The following is a 17,185-nucleotide window of genomic DNA, read 5'->3' as shown; positions in this document are numbered from 1 at the left end:
GATTGGTGAACCCAAAGAGTACTCAAAATCTGTTCTTCAAAATTAACAAAATTTTTTCTTTCCTTTTAAGCTACCATGTTTCTTGAAAACTGGAAGAGATTACAGATGCGACTGGGCTACTTCTGGGACCTGACTGGCATAGAAGAGGAAGAAGTGAGTTCTTTTGCATGCTTCTCTGGGTTCTTGCTTTGCTTTGACCATGCATATAGAACATTCTGAGTGAGATAACTACTTACATGTACTGTCACACCAGCCAGTCAGTGGCTGGGTCTCACTGTGGCAGCTCTTTTAGCTTGACTTTTATAGGCTAAGCATGATTGATATGCAATGAGACCAAGAATTCAGGGTCCCCCTCTACTCTTGAGCTGTAAGACATTGGGCCTGGTGGGTAGCCAGACGTCCTAGTGCCCCTTTCTGGGAAAAGAGATGGCACAAGAGGCAAGCCTTGTAGCAGCCTTGAGGTTCCACTCACCATACTTCTATGTCCTGTGTCATTGATTCTAGTGACAATACATTCAGAGAATAGGAGTCACTTCCAGAACAGGAAATGTCAGAATGCCTCTGTGAGCCTACTGAGGGTCAAGTGAGAGGCATGAGTGCTAGATACTGGTTGTCTTTGATGCCTATGGAAGAAGAAAACCACTAGACCTTTCCAGTGTAAGCCAGTATACTATGTGAAGCTGGAGTATGACCTAAGGGTAAAGGGTAGGTTCTTCTAGAATCTAGTTTTATGGACAGATGATACAGGGCTGGGCAAAGGTAGGTTTACAGTTGTGAGTATGTGAAACACAAAGTTTATTCTTGTATTATTATTTATTAATTATCGTATTATTTTCCATATGAACAATTGTAAACCCACTTTTGCCACACCCTGTATTTAAAGGATAAAAGCAAATCACCCTTCCCTCTAGGCTCTCTTGTTAACTAGGGTCCCAGTCTTGATGTTTGCCAGCTGACAAAGAGCAGTGTGACATACTTGCTCACAGTCATCTCTTCCCACATGCAATCATTGACTGAAGAGCAAATGTCAGTATCAGGTAGGAGTTCCTGATGTTGTGAAGATTGTGTATGCGGTACTGGGAACAGCATCTAGAAAGACCAGGAGCCACTCCCAAGTGCCTAAGTACCCCCTTGCAAAGGATGACCACAAGCAATATGGCACTTGCATAGACAGCACGCCTTTTTCTCACTCTCTTAACAGAAATGGATGTGCCTTGCCTTGGCACAGCACCTCTGACTCTGTGGTCCTGATGTTTTATGGCCAAGCAAGTGAAATCCCCAATTTAGTCTTGTTCTCGAGCCTCTGTGGCTCCCCATATCTGTAGTGTGACATGATTTTCTCCATAGTGCTCTAATTAGTCAGCTTGCATTTGAGCATATGGACATAGTAATATATTGAGTACATATGCTCACTCTGTCCAGTCCTTTGCGTTAAGCATATGTCCTGAGACTAACAGCATCATGGATTCCATGACAAATGAGAGAGAATACATGGGCTCTGCCTTCAGAGAGGATGGAGTAGTTAGACAAGGCCACACTCTCTAAGAGGTCCCAGGAGCACCTAGGGCCTGACTGATAGAAGTTAACTGGGCAAGAGCAGCCCACTGAGCTGAAGATTGCCCCACTTCAGAGCAAAAGACTCTTGCAGTCTGGCAGGTCTCCCTTCAGCCAGCACAAACAGGGCTAAAGGAGCCTTTCAACAAGTCTCTTGGTGGTGTCCAGCTGGTTCCACAGGGAGGCCTCTTGGGCAGGAGCTGCACTGACCCAGGGGGGTGACTCTTGGATTTGGTTGTTCCTTGGATATTGGATGATCACGCTGGGCTTTAAAAACTCTTGAATAGCATCCTCTCCTATCATATTAATTATGTTTATTAGTCACATACATGGTTTCTCCTCTCCACCCTCTAGGAAAAAATGGCACATTTTGGAAAAGCCAAAGACAGGCCAGGAGCCTAGCTTGTTGGCTTCTGGAATCTCCAATGGAGTTATAATTCCTGCCTAGGAATTATTGGTAAATGATGCAGGAACATAAAGTCCTCACACCTGTAGATATTTGTCCTTGGATGCTGCAGGGAAGACCTGCCAATGAGGCCAGGTGTACACTGTTAAATTCTCCTTGAAGTAAGTCAGGCATCTTCCTGCTCCAGCATCTGCCTTGATTTGACCATGGTCTTCTTGATTAGTTAGGTGTGCTTTCCCATGCCTGGTGACTCACTATTCACGTTTGTATTGCTGAATGGCTCAGAGATGTCTCTTGAGCACCGGTGCACTTGCCAATGAGTTAATCACTTAGGCTGTACAGGAAACAGGTCCAGGCAAGTGAGTTTTAAGATTCCCTATGGCCGCCTTTAACTTTGATTTTTATTAGTTGCCATTTTAGCTTATAGAATAATGCAGCAGGGAGGAAGTTTTTTTGTTGCCCTAACTCCCAGCTGTGGGGCACATCTGTTTCTCCAGCTGAGATCTGGCTCATTGAAACTTAAAGTTTGAGGTCTGAGGATAGTTGGTGGGATGAACAGATGCATCCCTCTGCCTTAGTCAAACTGCTACGCAAAGCATGTGGCTTTTTTTTTGTATCAGCTGCCGAGTTAACATTTCCTCTCTCCTTTCTCAACACTGGCGCCATCCTTAGGAACGTGCCCAGGTTTGGTTTTCAGTGTGGTAACAAGTGTTGTGTATCCCGTCTCTCTCCCGCGTTGTGTTCCTGGTCTAGACTCTTCATGATTATATGTAGTGTGGCAATTCATGTCCAGTAGAATCCAGTCCTAAGTCCTGACTTTACTGTACTTGTAGTGTTTGGTTATAACCCACAGACCAAGGTTGCTCTTCTGCCTGTTTACTAACCACTCTTTGACTTTTGGGTTTTAGGAACACTCCCGGCCTGAGTATGAAACCAAAGTTCGAGAAAAAATGCTGAAGAGTGACAAGTCAGTTGTCCAGAAATTGGGGACCAACACGACTGAGAGTGAGGATGAGGTAAGATGCTGGTGCTTGTTGCGGACTGTTTTTTTAATGTCTTAAGATCCTGTTGTCATTTCATTTGTAACTCCTTCATGGCAGAGATGGGGCTGTGAGAAGGGCTTGACAGGATGAGACAGGATGGAATGAGAGCATGACATCTCTGATTGTCCTGCAGTCAGAGCTCATGGGTAGCAAGCTTTAGCTATGATTTGATTTGTCTCTCTTTCCTGGGTGGTATCTGGACAATATCGAAGAGCAGCTTGGAGAAGAAAGAAACAGTTGTCAGGCCTGGTTCCTGTGGACTCCAACACCTAAATATCTAATAATAATCACTACCACCACCATAGCAACCCGCACAATGACAGCTAACCTTTATTGAATGCTTGTTCTAGGCTAGGCTCTGTTCTACGTGTCTTATATTATTTTATTCTCACAATAAATTTATGAGGCTGGCACTATTGTTATGCAAATGAAAACTAATGAAAAAAATCATGTCCACAGATTAAGTCATTTGCCAGAGGTTGCTAAGCAAGTTAATGGTGGGTGGGTCTGAGATTCCAACCCAGGTCCATTACTGACAGTTTATACATCCAACTACTTTGCATACTGCCGTTCTTGTGCAATGTTTAAAGCAAGAAATGGCTCTCAGGGCCAGCAGAGGCAAATTCATGCCTGTATTTGCTTGAGCTACTCATATAATATTCCTTACATTTCGTCTTATCTGGGTAGGCCTCCAAAAGTAGGAAGGTAATGATGAATACGTCTTCTGAGTCATATTTCTGAGTTTTATGGTGGCATTCAGACATTGAAACAGAGCTTCAGAATCTGCGCTGCGATCTGTAAATACTCATAGTGTGTGTGAGAGTTGGGTGTACCATGCGGGGGCTCCACTTTGGCAGAGACATCTCCTCTGAGTGCCACTGTTCTTTGAAAGCATGTGTGTGTGTGTGTGTGTGTGTGTGTGTGTGTGTGTGTGTGTGTGTGTTTATGTCTTTCCTAATCTGGTTCCTGAAAAAAAAAAAAACAACAAGATTGAAAATCTGTTGTTTTTGCATGTATCTTTTCCCCATCTTGGAAGTGAATTCAAATTTTATTTAATTTTACATTCTTTAAGTTGAAACCATTCATGTTAACATGCAAATTTATTCAAGCATCAAAACAGAAGAATGTGTTGTTTTTGAGCCCAGAACACTGGCTTTAGAAAAAAAAGAAAAGAAAAGAAAGAAAACAGGACTTTGAAGAGAAAGAGGGTGGCCCTTTGAGTTATTTTTTTCCTAGACAAAACGTTAAATTCAAGACCACCAATTATTTAGGGAAATAATGAATTCATTCTTAGGAAAGACTAATCATTACTACCACCCTCATCTGAAAGCAAGCATTTGGTGTCCTGTCCGCTTCGGCAACTCCAGGCAACCTTCTTTCTCCACCTCAGGGCAATGTAGAGTAGATAATTTTAAGGAAATCACATGTAACTTTTATTGACCACTGACTCATTTAATTTTAATTCCATAGACGGGAATGTCAAGGAGCTGGAATTGCATACAGTAAGGCTGTGGTTCTAATACAAACATTGCTTGGATATATATGCATGATAGGTCAAGTAACTCTCAGGAACCATGAATAATTGAAAAACATCTGAATGCATTATGAATGATACATATGTTTATGTTTTAGCATTCAACGTCTATTTTCATTGCACTGTTGAGAATGCAAAGCTCAAAGCATCTAATGCCTTATGGGCATCTGGGAGGGGGCGGAAATGACCTTCCCAAATGAGCAGTGTAAGATAAAAATGGCCTGGAATTTGATTGTTACCATCCTCTGTGTTCCCTCAGTTCTGTTAATATTGTAAATGCTTCTGTTCTTGTTGCAAATCTAGCCAAAGATGGGGGATGAGGGAGGGAGGAGCACATTGTGCTGCCTCATGGGAAGGATGCTGCTCTTCCTGCCAGAAGAGTTGTGGTCAATACTCACTGCAGGACAAGGCTCTGGAGGCACCATCACATGTGGGACCTTTAGGAAAGGTACCTTCCTCTGGGGAATAGACAGGGACAACGAATCAAAGTCTAGCTGATGGTCTTCCATGGCTTCTTTCATTCCAGAGGATTACCTTTGCTCTGCCTTCATTGTAACCCTGAGGCTGCCTAGCCTACCTCTCATTATTTTCCTTCCTTTTGAATGATAAAAGCTACCATTTATTGAGGTCCAGAGTGGTATAGGAACTTGCTGAAGACCACATAGCTAGTTGTGGGAGAGCTGGTAATCAAAATCAGCTCTGCCTGATCCCTAAGGCCCATTGCTTTTTTTTTTTTTTTAAGATATTAAGTCCATTTTAAAAAACATCTTTATCGAGATATAAATCCTTATACCACAAAATTCACCCATTTAAAGTATATAGTTCATGGCTTTTTAGTGTATTCACAGATTTGTGTAGTCATTGCCAAAATCTAAGTTTGAAATATGTTCATCATTCCCCCAAAGAAACCCTGCATCCAGTAGTTACTGAGTCCTGGAAACAGCTAATCAACTTTCTATAGATTTTCCTATTCTGGAATTTCATATAAATAGAATCACACAAAATGTGCTATATAGCTACTTTCACTTCACAAAATGTTTTCACGGTACATACAAGTTGTAGCTATATATCAGTACTTCATTTTTTTTATTGTCAAGTAATGCTCTGTATTTTGAATATATCTCATTTTGTTTAAATAACCATCAGTTGATGGTCATTTGGATAGCTTCAGCTTTTGGGTTATTATAAATAATGCTGCTCTAAGTATTTGTGTACATGTTTTTCTGTGAATGTATGTTTTCATATATAGATAGATAGATAAAAATACTGGGTTATATGTAACTATGTTTAACATTTTGAAACTACTATACTAATTTCCAAAGTGATTGTACCATTTTACATTCTAACCAGCAGTGCATGAGGGCTCTAAATTCTCCACATCCTCACCGACACTTGTTGTTATCTTTTTTATTTTATCCATCCTAGCTGTGCGAAGTGGTATTTCATTGTGGTTTTAATTGTCATTTCTCTAATTACTAATGATATTGACTGTCTTTTCATGTGCTTATTGTCCATTTGTTTGTCTTCTTTGCAAAGATGTCTCTTTGCCCATTTTTCAAATTGGATAATTATCTTTTTATTAATTGTTTATTTATTGTTGAATTATTTACGTACTCTAAATACCAGTGCCTTGCCAGATAATATGATTTATAAATCTTTTCTCTCATTCTGTGGATTATTAAAAATTTTATTGATGATATAATTTAAAGCACAGAGTTTTGTGATGTAGTTTAATTTATCTCTTTTTCCTTTTGCCATATGTGCTTTTGTGTCATAGCTAAGAAACTATTGCCTAATCCAGTGTCATAGAGATATACTCCTGGGTTTTCTCCTAAGAAAATCTAGCTCTTAGATTTAGGTCTGTGATCCATTTTGAATTACTTTTTTTTGTTTGAAATGAGTAAGAGGTTCAAAAAGTTTTTTGGTTTTTTTTTTTGCATGTGGGTATTCAGTTGTCCCAGCACATCTTTTGTTAAATTTGTTTATATTGTATTCTTTTTTGCCTTATTACAAATGTCATTGCCTTCTTGGTTTTAATTTTGGATTGTTTATTGCTAGCATATAGAAATATAATTGATTTTTGTATCCCACAGCTTTGCTGAACTTATTTATTGATTCTAATAGTTTTTCATGGATTCCTTAGGATTTTCTATTTAGAAGATTATCTTATGTGTGAATAGAGATAGTTTGACTTCTTCCTTTCCCAATCTGGATACATTTTATTTTATTTTATTTTATTTTATTTTTTTGTCTAATTGCCCTCGCTAGAATCTATTGTACAATGTTGAAAAGAAGTGATACGAATGGACTTTCTTATCTTGATCTTGATCTTACAAGAAAAAAGTCTTTCATCATTAAGTATGATGTTAGCTATGACACACTACCTTTTAACTCTCTTTATGAGGCTTCCCGGAGAACGATTTATGTCTGATCAACATAATGTTGATTTGAAATGATATGTTCTAACTGTAATAGGGTGATAACTACATGTCCACATTGGAGAAAGGTGACAGAAATAAGGGCCAAGGGTTCGCTGGCTTATGGTGCTTTCACTAGACAGCTGAGTCCTTCTGCCTCAGTCTTCACATGGGGAGACTGGATTTTAGCCTCTGTGATTTTCTTTGCTGATATGAGAGGTAATGTTGGTTATTAGGCCATAACTTCAGGGGATAGACTGTTTCTTTATCTTAGATGGTGGGAATTTGCTATTCTTATAGCTATTTTTATGATTTTAAGGGTATGGTCACAGTGAAAACGATAACGATAAAATTACAGGTAATATTTATGGAGTGCTCACTATGTGCAAGGCTTTATAGGTTTTATTCAATTTAAGTCTCAAAACCTTATTACCTACAACTTACACAAGAGAAAACAGAAGCTTAGAGAAAGAAATAACTTGCTTAATGCTAATGTGAACAGAGCCAGAATGTGAGCTGGGGGGTCTGACTTAAGACCATTGCTCTTGACCACTGTGCTCCTCTGTCTTTCAAATGTTTTGCCTCAACAGATCCTCAAACGCTTCTAAAAAATTGTGGTTGGTTCTTCTTCTTTATCCTAAAGGCAGGAAGGACTGTGGTATTTGTTGGAAGGATGGGTATGAGACAAACTTGCTATCCTACTTTTTCTTTAGTGGTTTGTGTACATTTTGGTGGGTGATGCTCTGTTTCCACCCGGGATAACGGTGAGTAGAATAAGCTCAGTTTACAGCAGGAGGCTCAACAGACAGCAAGGGGAATTCTGGAATATAAACACAGATACATATTGTGTTTCCAAGGAAGAATACAGGGTCTGGAACTTTTAATAAAAGAATAGGCAATTTTTTTTTTTCCTGGATTAGTTTCAGTCTTTTCTGGAAGAGTCTGTCCTGGGCACATTTGGAGGTTTCCTCAAGTTTCTCTCAAGGGCAAGATTTTTCTCTGTTCATACAAGATGATAAAGCTCTAAGTAGAGTATAGATCTAGGTGAGTTGCTGTAGATGGTGGATTTGGGGAGCCATCCTGATCTTTGCTTCTTGTCGTTCTGACCATTTACTCAGCCTCTTCTAATTCCTACTCCTGGCTCCTTTCCTTTCAGTAAACTTTGTATGGGTTAGGGCAGCATTTTCCAACCAGTGTGTGGCAAGACTTTTTAAACATACAATACCTGATTATTTAGTCAGGGGCACTGACCCCTTTTCCCTTAGATTGTCAAATTAAAATGACAACAGCCAATGCAACAATAGCTGTCCAGTGTGAATGAAACAAAATTGTACCTATTTTTTTGTCATATCAACAAAAAATACATATTTGGTGTGCTGCAGAATTTTAGTAATTAGTTTATGTTTGCCATGAGATGAAAAAGGTTGAAAATCTCTGAGTTAGGGAATAGTCAGAAAACCAGAGCTCATGCCACATAGTTCAATAGAAGGAAAATAATACAAGGAACTAATTTTAAAGGTGTTAGACATGGGGAAGTTGAGGCAAATGGGATGGCGAGGTAACCCAGAGATAAGCAACAGCAGGGAGCTGCTACCACTTGTAGGACTGGAATGAACCCAGGAGCCAGGACCACCCAATGGGCGCTGGAATCCTTCTGGAAATGCAGTCACTTCTTGACATGCCATATGAAGCAGACAGAGAGAATGGGGAGAGGGACCCTGAATTTCCCCTTTCTGCCCTCCAGTCTTCCACAAGTACCCCACCCCCATCGCCATTGGCCAAATGTAACCAAAACTCAGCCGGTAAGTTATTCTGGGAACTATTTTTCAGGAGTCAGTATCCTAGCACACTGAGCAAAGGAAGGGAAGGGCAGGGAGCAATCTGAGAACAAGTGGACTGACACAAAAGTCCAGTCAATAAGTCAGCGTAATTTTAGGACCTACTAGACACAGATCACTTAAGCCAGGTCCTTGCTTTGAGGAATAATAAAAATTTGGCAAAAAAATCCTAAGAATGCTGGTTATTGACATGATAAATGAGTACACAAATGATCAGTTGTTCAGACCATTCCTGAGTTGTTGAGAATGTTTGTGTGCACAGGGGTGGGTGTGTTAGTGGTATGAGCATGTGTGAGAGGATATGTTAGTATGTGTGTGTGAGAGACGAACACATGTATGATGATGTCATTGAAGTGACAAAGGTCAGATCAGATAACTGGAAGCTTCAAAGAAGAGGGGAAAACATTTTTGTGTCAAGGAACAGAGCACAGAGCAAGCTGGAGAAAGAGCAAATGTGGCCTGAAAAGAATCCTCTCCTATAATACATATCACTGAAAAGACTTTAATACATAACCCTGTTTAAGTACTCCCAGGAGTTTACCTCGTGGGGCTTGTTGTCACCCAAATGTTTATCCACGGATTCAGGCACCTGTCCTCCCATCACAGCCTGGTGCTGCCTGCGGTGCTACATTTAATGAATGTTTTATGGGGAGCATTGAAACTAGAACATGTGCCAAGAGGAGGCCCGTGGATGGATGGGTGTTAATTTACTGTTCAGTGCACCACCCTGGGGACAATCTTTTCAAAAGAAAACTCATCTAAACTTAAAGCATTGAAACATTTACGACCGATTCCTCTGGCAGGCTCACAAACAAACATGTGGAATAAATTATGCATAATTGTAGGGCCTTTGACCAGGAGGCTGGGACAACAGCAAAAGGAAGCTCAGGACTGTCTTGTCAGAAAGCACAGGGGAGAAGAGAGGCCCAGGCTGCAGGGATGGAGGGGTTCTGTCTGGGCTTTCACTCTGGGCCAAGGGATATGGTGTAGGCTTTCCACAGAGGCTCTCAGTGATTTATGAGAATCTGTGGACCAGAGTAAAGTTTCCTCAGTCTGTCTTTTGAAAGCACTAAATGACTTAGCTATTTGAGGGTCTAAAAAAACATGACTCTGAGTAATTCTCTCAGACTGTTTCTTAAGGATTAAGAAGTTTCCTCATTAGCAAAGGGAAGCGCTGGTAACAGAGAAGGATTCAATTTGTCAAAGATTCACGTAGTGAGGAGCTAAGGTGAGCCTTGAGCCTGTGTCCATTTCTGAGATTATCTCTTTATTATCTGGGTGTTTCGTGGACTCTTACTATTATGGGCTGAGTTCTGAATTGTTGGAGTCATTCTGGGCCTTGGTGCTCTCCTCCACTCCTGGGTGACTGAGGAATGTCTGGCAGGGAGAGGGGCCCAGGTTCGACCCCATGCTGAAGGGCACGCCAGAGGAGTCAGGCAATTGGTTCTCAGGTCAGTCCTTAGACCGAAAAGGACTAACAGACTGTTCTGTGGAAAAGAGTAAAGTTTTTGTGTATAGAGCCATATTAAAATTGTGTGTGTGTCGGTTGGGGGATTTTTTATAATTACATAAATTATACATGAAACATTCTCAAGAAAAAATTCCATATTTTAGAAAAAACAAACGTCTCCCTAGACCTTATCTCCTCCCAATGTTTTTTGTCCTCTAGAGGCAGCCACAGTTGCCAGTTTGATTTGTATCTTTCTGGGCATTTTCTTATGTACTTTTATTCATATATGAACTTGTGTTTTGTTTATGAGTTTATTTATACACACATGCAGGAGGAAGTCACGGAAAAATGGTTTCAATATGTTGAGAGATTTTCTCAAAGTGTGGAAACACTGTTGCCCATACTCGGCCCCAGGGCACCCCAGAGTGCCACAGTGAACTCACAGAAGTGTTGTGGTGTTTTTAAACATTTTTGAGGAAAGCCCAGCTATGTATGACACCTGTCAGACACCACGGGAACTACTACCTCAGCAGTGTTGATGTGAAATCTCACAATATGCCTTCCAGCGTCATCATCTCTTAGCGATGGCCGAGTTTCCAGAGCGGGCAGTGCCAGCCCTGCCCTGAGTCATTGTGGAACAGGAGGTGAGAATGGTCATATCCATTCTGACTCCACGGTTAGGGAAGTTGGATAGTGTCCAACAGGTAAACACACCCTCTTAATAAGTAATTGGGGTTAAGAATAAAATAAAATACTATTTTTTCTTTCAATTTATGTGTATTTTTTCCCAAATGGCCACTAAGTTGTTAAGACATAAATATTTATTAAGCTATTTAGACTTAACTACTCAATAAATGGAACTGTTAAGTATTTCTTTGAGCCTAGGGACATTGTGTAAAAATTACTGAGCCATTCAGGGTACTGTGAACTGAGGACGTTTGGGAAGTGCTGCGTAAAGAACTTTCTAAGGTCTATAGACATTGAAGAGTGAAGGAGACAGCCAAGAGTAGAAAGCCTGACAAGGATGAATAGTGAGTTTCAAAGTTGCAGGAATTTATTTGGTGTTGGCAACAGTTCATGGCTAGGAAAATGCCAGGTGGACTGCTGCTTCTACACTTGCTCTTGGGCCCGCACTGACTCTTATCTTGGGCTTTAGAGTTGATCTGCCCCAGCATATCTTCTGTCTCTGTCTCTGATTAGGTCTCTCTCTGTCTCGCTGTCTCTTTTTCTCTCTCTCCTACTCTCTATGTCTTTATCTGTGTGTGTGTGTGTGTGTGTGTGTGTGTGTGTTAGGAGAACACTGAGGGTGTCTGATTATGGATATTCTTTTAAGTCTTTGGAATTTAAAAACAAACTCAACAACTTCTTATCCACAAGACTTTGCTTTACTCATCGTCTCCAGGGTGGCTTAGACTTCATGGAGAGGATGCCAGGGGAGCATAGAATGTCTCCATAAACATCGCTCTTCGTGGAGCATGTGATTGTGAATTATTCCTCCCAGGGAGAGACTGCTCGGGTGGCCCAGGCCGTCAGAGGGGGTCTCTGGCCCTCTTCAACTGACAGCCCATTCTCAGCATCAGAAGTCCTGGCTAAAATAAGACCTTCTCCTCTGCTCATTGTATACATTTCTACTGGCTTGCATCTAAATTAAGAAGTTACAAATAAGGAGAGTCCTGAGGCCTGAGTTACAGAGGAGACGCTAGAGAGAGCCAGGACAGCCTGTGAAATGAGAGTGCGGTGGGGGAGGAGCAGCTGTCGGAGTGAAGGCTGGGCAAATTCGGGCTGGCATTTCAGAGCAGACCCTCACAGAAAGCTCAAGGCCCAAATATGTGCAATGACTGGGAATGTTGGAACAGCAGAGTCGCTAATGGAGGCCAGTGCATACCACTGGGATGTGTGATGTTTGCCACTATTGACTTGCAGTTTGGACTTCTTTCTTTCAGTCTAAATGATTTTTCCATATACGGCCTGAAGCATGTAAATTAAATTTATCTTGTTCTCCCTGGGCCAAGGTCATTATTTCACTTCCCTAGAATTCATTGGAAGCACACACAAGCCTTTCAGTTTCTTTTGTACTCTTCCCTTCATGGGCCAGAAGATCAAAAGTGTTGGTTTAAATAATTCCTCTGGAGTCACAAGGCTGTGATTCTTTTGACATGATAGGCAAAAGGAGCTGTCAAAGAAAATGAGTGGATTGTTCTTTCATGGACAGAGAAGACAGAGGCCTTGAGACCATGGTCTTCTAGCAGTCATTACCCAAGCTGGAGGGAGCTGCAGGAACCTCCCTCTCCATCCACCACCAGGCCTGCTCAGCCACGCTGCACTGGTGAGCAGGGGCCTCTCACCTGAAGCATCTGCTGCGGGCCCTGTGTTCTTCTAGGATACGACTTTCTTAACTTCCACGAAGAATAAGGAACTAAGAAGGAAAGAAAAAGGGGTCTTTAGTTTAGGTCCTACCAGATGCAGACCCTGAGCCAGTGATTCAAGTGCAAACTTTATTTGGGAGGGGGAAAAACCAGTAGTGGAGTAGGAAAGTGACAGAGAAGGGAAGGCAGCCAATGCATTGTCAAAGAAGTTACCACCCCTGCAAAGGGGTGGCTCGCTCCACGAATGGTCTGTCATCCACAGATTGTCCAAAGTCAGTTCCTCATCTGGGGAGCTGCTGCTGCTGCTCTTCTTCAAAAATTCTCATGCTTTCCCAGCACTCTCATGCCATGTTAAGGACTTTATGCATCATGATTTTATTTTTGCCTGGTGTGGGGCTGGCAGCCTTGTGATTTTTGTGGCACCTTTGGACCATTTACATCCCTATGGAAGAGATGTACAGTACATGACCATGAAAGGGTTAATACCCATCAAAGGCCAAGCAATCCTGCTTCTCAATGGCCCAGAGTTTGCCCAGTTCTGTTCTGGTTGGATCCAACCTCATGATTCCCCAGGAAGGCCAGACAGTGTGGCATCCAGGTGTCTCTAACCATGTGACATCTAGTTCATTTTTATCATAATGGTGCATAGTCGACCAGCCAGCTTACATAATTTTTAAGCTGAATTTGGGCATCTGAATTAAATTTAGAGAGTTTGTGGAAGGACATTTGTTCCGGAAATGTACTCAGCTAAATATTTGCACTCCATAGCATGGAGCTACTCCCAATCCAGAATCTCATAGAGTTTGTCTATAAACATGAATGAATTAATCCTTCCAACACCACTGCACGCTCCTTGCCAGCTGTATTATTTTAAGGGAAGTGACCGGCCCACGGACCTATAGTGAGTCATGAAAGAGCTTGTTCACGAGCAGATTGTTTGGACTGCAGGGCCTTGGATGGAGCCAGAGACCACTCTCAACCCTTCTACTCTCAGTGCTTGGGGTATCAGGATGAGGGTCAGCAACTACACAGTGACTCTGGAGATTCACAACCACCTTTCAGCTCAGCATATCCTCCTTCTATGTCTTCCCCACCAGCCCCCTAAAGCCATGGCTTTGTCAAATTAAGTAACTTTTATTTTGTTGGTATATAAAAGTAGCTAAGTATAGAAAATATGAAAAGGCAAATAAGTTATAAAGAAGAGAAATAAACTATCCATTATTTAATCTTTCAGAAAAACTACTGTAAATCCCTTTTTAATGTATATTTCCCCAAGGTGGAAAAAGTTATGCCACATATTTAGTTTTATATCATGATTTTTTTTTACTTAGTCTTAGAACATAAGTTCCAAATCTAACTGAATACCATTTGTGAGCATTATTTCAATAATTGCATACTATTTCATGTATAAATGTAGTATGGTTCTCTTAGCCCTTACCCTATAGTTAACATATGATGAACACATTTATAATTTTTCCCCTGAATTTTGGTTTATTTGGGTTAATACATCATATGACTATATTATAATTTTTTCAGTCCTTATCCTATGGTTGAACATATGGTGAACATACTTGTACTTACTATTTTAGGAGGAAGAGGAGAGTTTGGGTTATTTCAGGAGGGTTATATTAGTTGGAGAGATTACTGGAAGCTCAAGATCTTCAGCTACTGGATTCTTAATGACACATGCTTTAGTGCTTGATGAAGGAACTACATAGATATGGCCTTTGACATGTGTCTGGTATGTGGAGGAGCTTTAGTATAATTGCTTCTCCTGCTGCTGCTCTATCATTCACTGTGAATTAAACTGGTTCAGGTCATTTAATGCATGTCCTTGGAACTCTTTCATTGACTTGGGTTCCCCTTCTGGAAGAGCAGGAGGCCTTTGTTCATATGTGACAAGGAGAGCAGATGTTCTGGAGCATAGGTGGGTCATTATTTTAGACTCTGGAGTCCAGTTCTGTCCAGGGAGCCATTTATCACATCCTGGGAATGGGTGGGTTACTTATATCAAATCCTGGAACTGTCCACATCTTCCAATCCCATCACTAATGTGGAAAAATGATTCTAGGGCAAAGGATGGATCATGAGTGCTTCTCCAATGAAGACATTTCATCAGTTGAACTAAGGCCAGGGTTTGGCAGGGGAAACAGTGAGACAAATTGTGAACTATGGTTTTAGCTCCAAGATGAAATGTGTCCCGGTTGGTGAATAATCAACTGAAAAAGTATAAAACTTCCTTTGATAACTTAAACTTCTGGAAACAATTTAGAGGTCAAGTTGGGTCACTCTGACTTCTGAGAAAGGGTAAGGTTTTCTTGCTGAGATGCTGATTGTTTTTTTTTTTTTTAGCTTTACAACATGTACACACAAACAGTGTTGGCCTATAAAAAATATTATTAATCTATAGAAGAGCACTCGATAAATAATATGATATTCTTTACTTTAGTACCAATTTTTATTAGACTGTAAACTCTCCATTGATAGTCATTTTATCTCCCAGTAGTACCCAGGGTGTGCCTTCACGCCCTTTTGATGAATCATGAAAATGCAGTATTAGCCCCAAAACTGATCTAATAGGGCTCTTTGAATTTGGAATGCATTTTGTGATTTTCTCTACTTTATTTTTCAATTATAGATAGTTTAGGACAGTGGCTCCTAAGAAGTTCATGCTGTGATTCTAAAGTAGTCACCTTTGAAATTCTAAAAATATAAATTCTTAATTAGAGTTAAAATGAGTAGTCCTTGAGAAAAAAGAAGAAAAGGGAAGATGGAGAGAGGAGAAAAAAGAGGAGAAAAATAGAAGAGTAGTAGGAGGAGGAGCAAAAGGAATGACAGTAGTTACTACTACTCATGAATAGCAACAAACACCATACTATAAACCCTATTCTCCATATTTTTTTAGGCTTTATCTTATAAATGGAATTTTGGGGGCTATTTCTATCTCTCTGGAGTTCCAGACAGGGAAAAAAGATGGCAGTAGCACCAAACTTGTCACACCTGAGGTTTGGCTGATGATTCTTGGGCCTGGTGTACACCCTGCCATGGCCTCAGCTCTGGTTGGAGGTCCTAGAGTCAGCCTTTCTGCCGTCTCTGTCTTGATTAATCCCCATTTGGGTGGCAGAAAGTGACGTGAGCTCTTAGCTGAGGTTCCTTCATTACTTTCCTTTGGACTTCAAGATTTGAGCACGTACATAGAGATTGGGGCCTAGTGTGAATTTGGCTAAAATGATCTTGTGTCCTTTGAGCCTTTAAACAAAGGCCATTTTAGAGTGATCTAGTAGAGTGGCAGATAATCTCCACGTGGGAAAGTGAAAAGAAAAAGCCAGAACTTTGGCAGGCCAACAGAAGTACAGAGGTTGTTCAAAGCCAACAGGCTCTGGACCAGATACTGATACTGGATCTTGTTTCTTCTGGTTTTAGAATCTTTCCCGCTGTCTCCTTTCTCTGGCAGAAGTGGGGAGCTGGCAGACAGAGGGAGGGCCAGAGGTGGGTTCCCTAGAAAGTTATTAGTGTCTTTGGGCCAGCTGAGCCCTGGGTGGAAGGGTGGAGCTGGGAACGCTCCCTTCCCCAGACTTTCTTAGCCTATATGTGAATGGTGGGTGGGTAGAAGATGGTTTCAGCCTGAGTTTTCCTTGTTTTGGACTCAGAAGAGGAGTGTGGCAACTTGAAATCTTGAAGTCTGCCACGTGTTGTCTTCTGTCTTTCTCCCAGGAAGCTCCATTAACCTTCCCTCTTTGCATTGACCTCTCTTGGCCATTTAATTCATGTGTTGTCACAAGGCTGATCATAATGTTGGCACATGGGATTGAGGGGATTTAGCCTTCCCCTTAGCTACCTGCCAGAATTTCCCCAAATGAAAACCATGACTTGGACATTTGCTTTCAGGAAGGAAATGTTTAAAGTACTTTGAAACCCAAGGAGACATTAAAACACTAAAATTTATCTTATATCTATATCCTTTGGTTAAACAAATGAGTAAAAAAAGCAAAACAAGAATAAATACTTGTTTTACTCTTGTCAAATGACATCAGTTTTGACAGACTCAGTTGTCTAAGCCAGAATGTTTGGAGCGATCCTCAGTTGCTCCCTTTCCCTCACCCCCACATCTAATGAACCCATCTCCATCAGGTCTAACTACTTAATATCTCTTGTATTTATCCTTTTTTCTTTATCTCCTCATCACATCTTCCCTAGCCACCTTTAGCGACCCTGTAACTTGCCTCCTTGCCCCTTGTCAGGCCCCCTTCCAGCTGTTTCAGAGGGATCCATCCAGAATGAAAATTTGATTATGACGCTCCCTTGCTCAAAATCCTCTAAAGCTCTCCAGAGTGTTTGGGATTATCTTCAAGCTTCTTGGCTTTACTCACAAGGTCATATATGACCCACCTCTCCAACTTCACTCCCGTTCCATCTGTCCTAAGCATTTCCAAACTACTTGCAATTTCTCTGAGTACATCTTGCTGAATCATGTCTCGGGGCCTTATACACACATCTCTTTTCTTGGAATATGCTTTCCCCCTTTTAATCTAGTAAACTCCTTCTTGTTCTAGAAAATGTAGGGCTAATGTCATCTC

At 41.1% G+C, this 17,185-nt stretch overlaps 1 protein-coding gene across 1 annotated transcript in view; it reads left to right on the top strand.

The window, feature by feature from the left end:
* ANO2 (anoctamin 2) overlaps nt 1-17,185 on the top strand; it is a 294,279-nt gene that overhangs the window by 150,802 nt on the left and 126,292 nt on the right. The window contains exons 12-14 of the mRNA XM_054574699.1: nt 71-153; nt 2,633-2,644; nt 2,869-2,976. Coding sequence (XP_054430674.1) covers nt 71-153; nt 2,633-2,644; nt 2,869-2,976 — 203 coding nt within the window. The remainder of the gene's footprint in view (nt 1-70; nt 154-2,632; nt 2,645-2,868; nt 2,977-17,185) is intronic.

This window comes from Pteronotus mesoamericanus, unplaced genomic scaffold (genome assembly GCF_021234165.1).
Source record: "Pteronotus mesoamericanus isolate MK-2021 breed Mesoamerican mustached bat unplaced genomic scaffold, CSHL_Meso_final contig_263, whole genome shotgun sequence".
NCBI classification, from domain to species: domain Eukaryota; kingdom Metazoa; phylum Chordata; class Mammalia; order Chiroptera; family Mormoopidae; genus Pteronotus; species Pteronotus mesoamericanus.
Note: the sequence above shows the minus strand (reverse complement) of the source record. Positions and strands in the feature narration are given on the sequence as shown.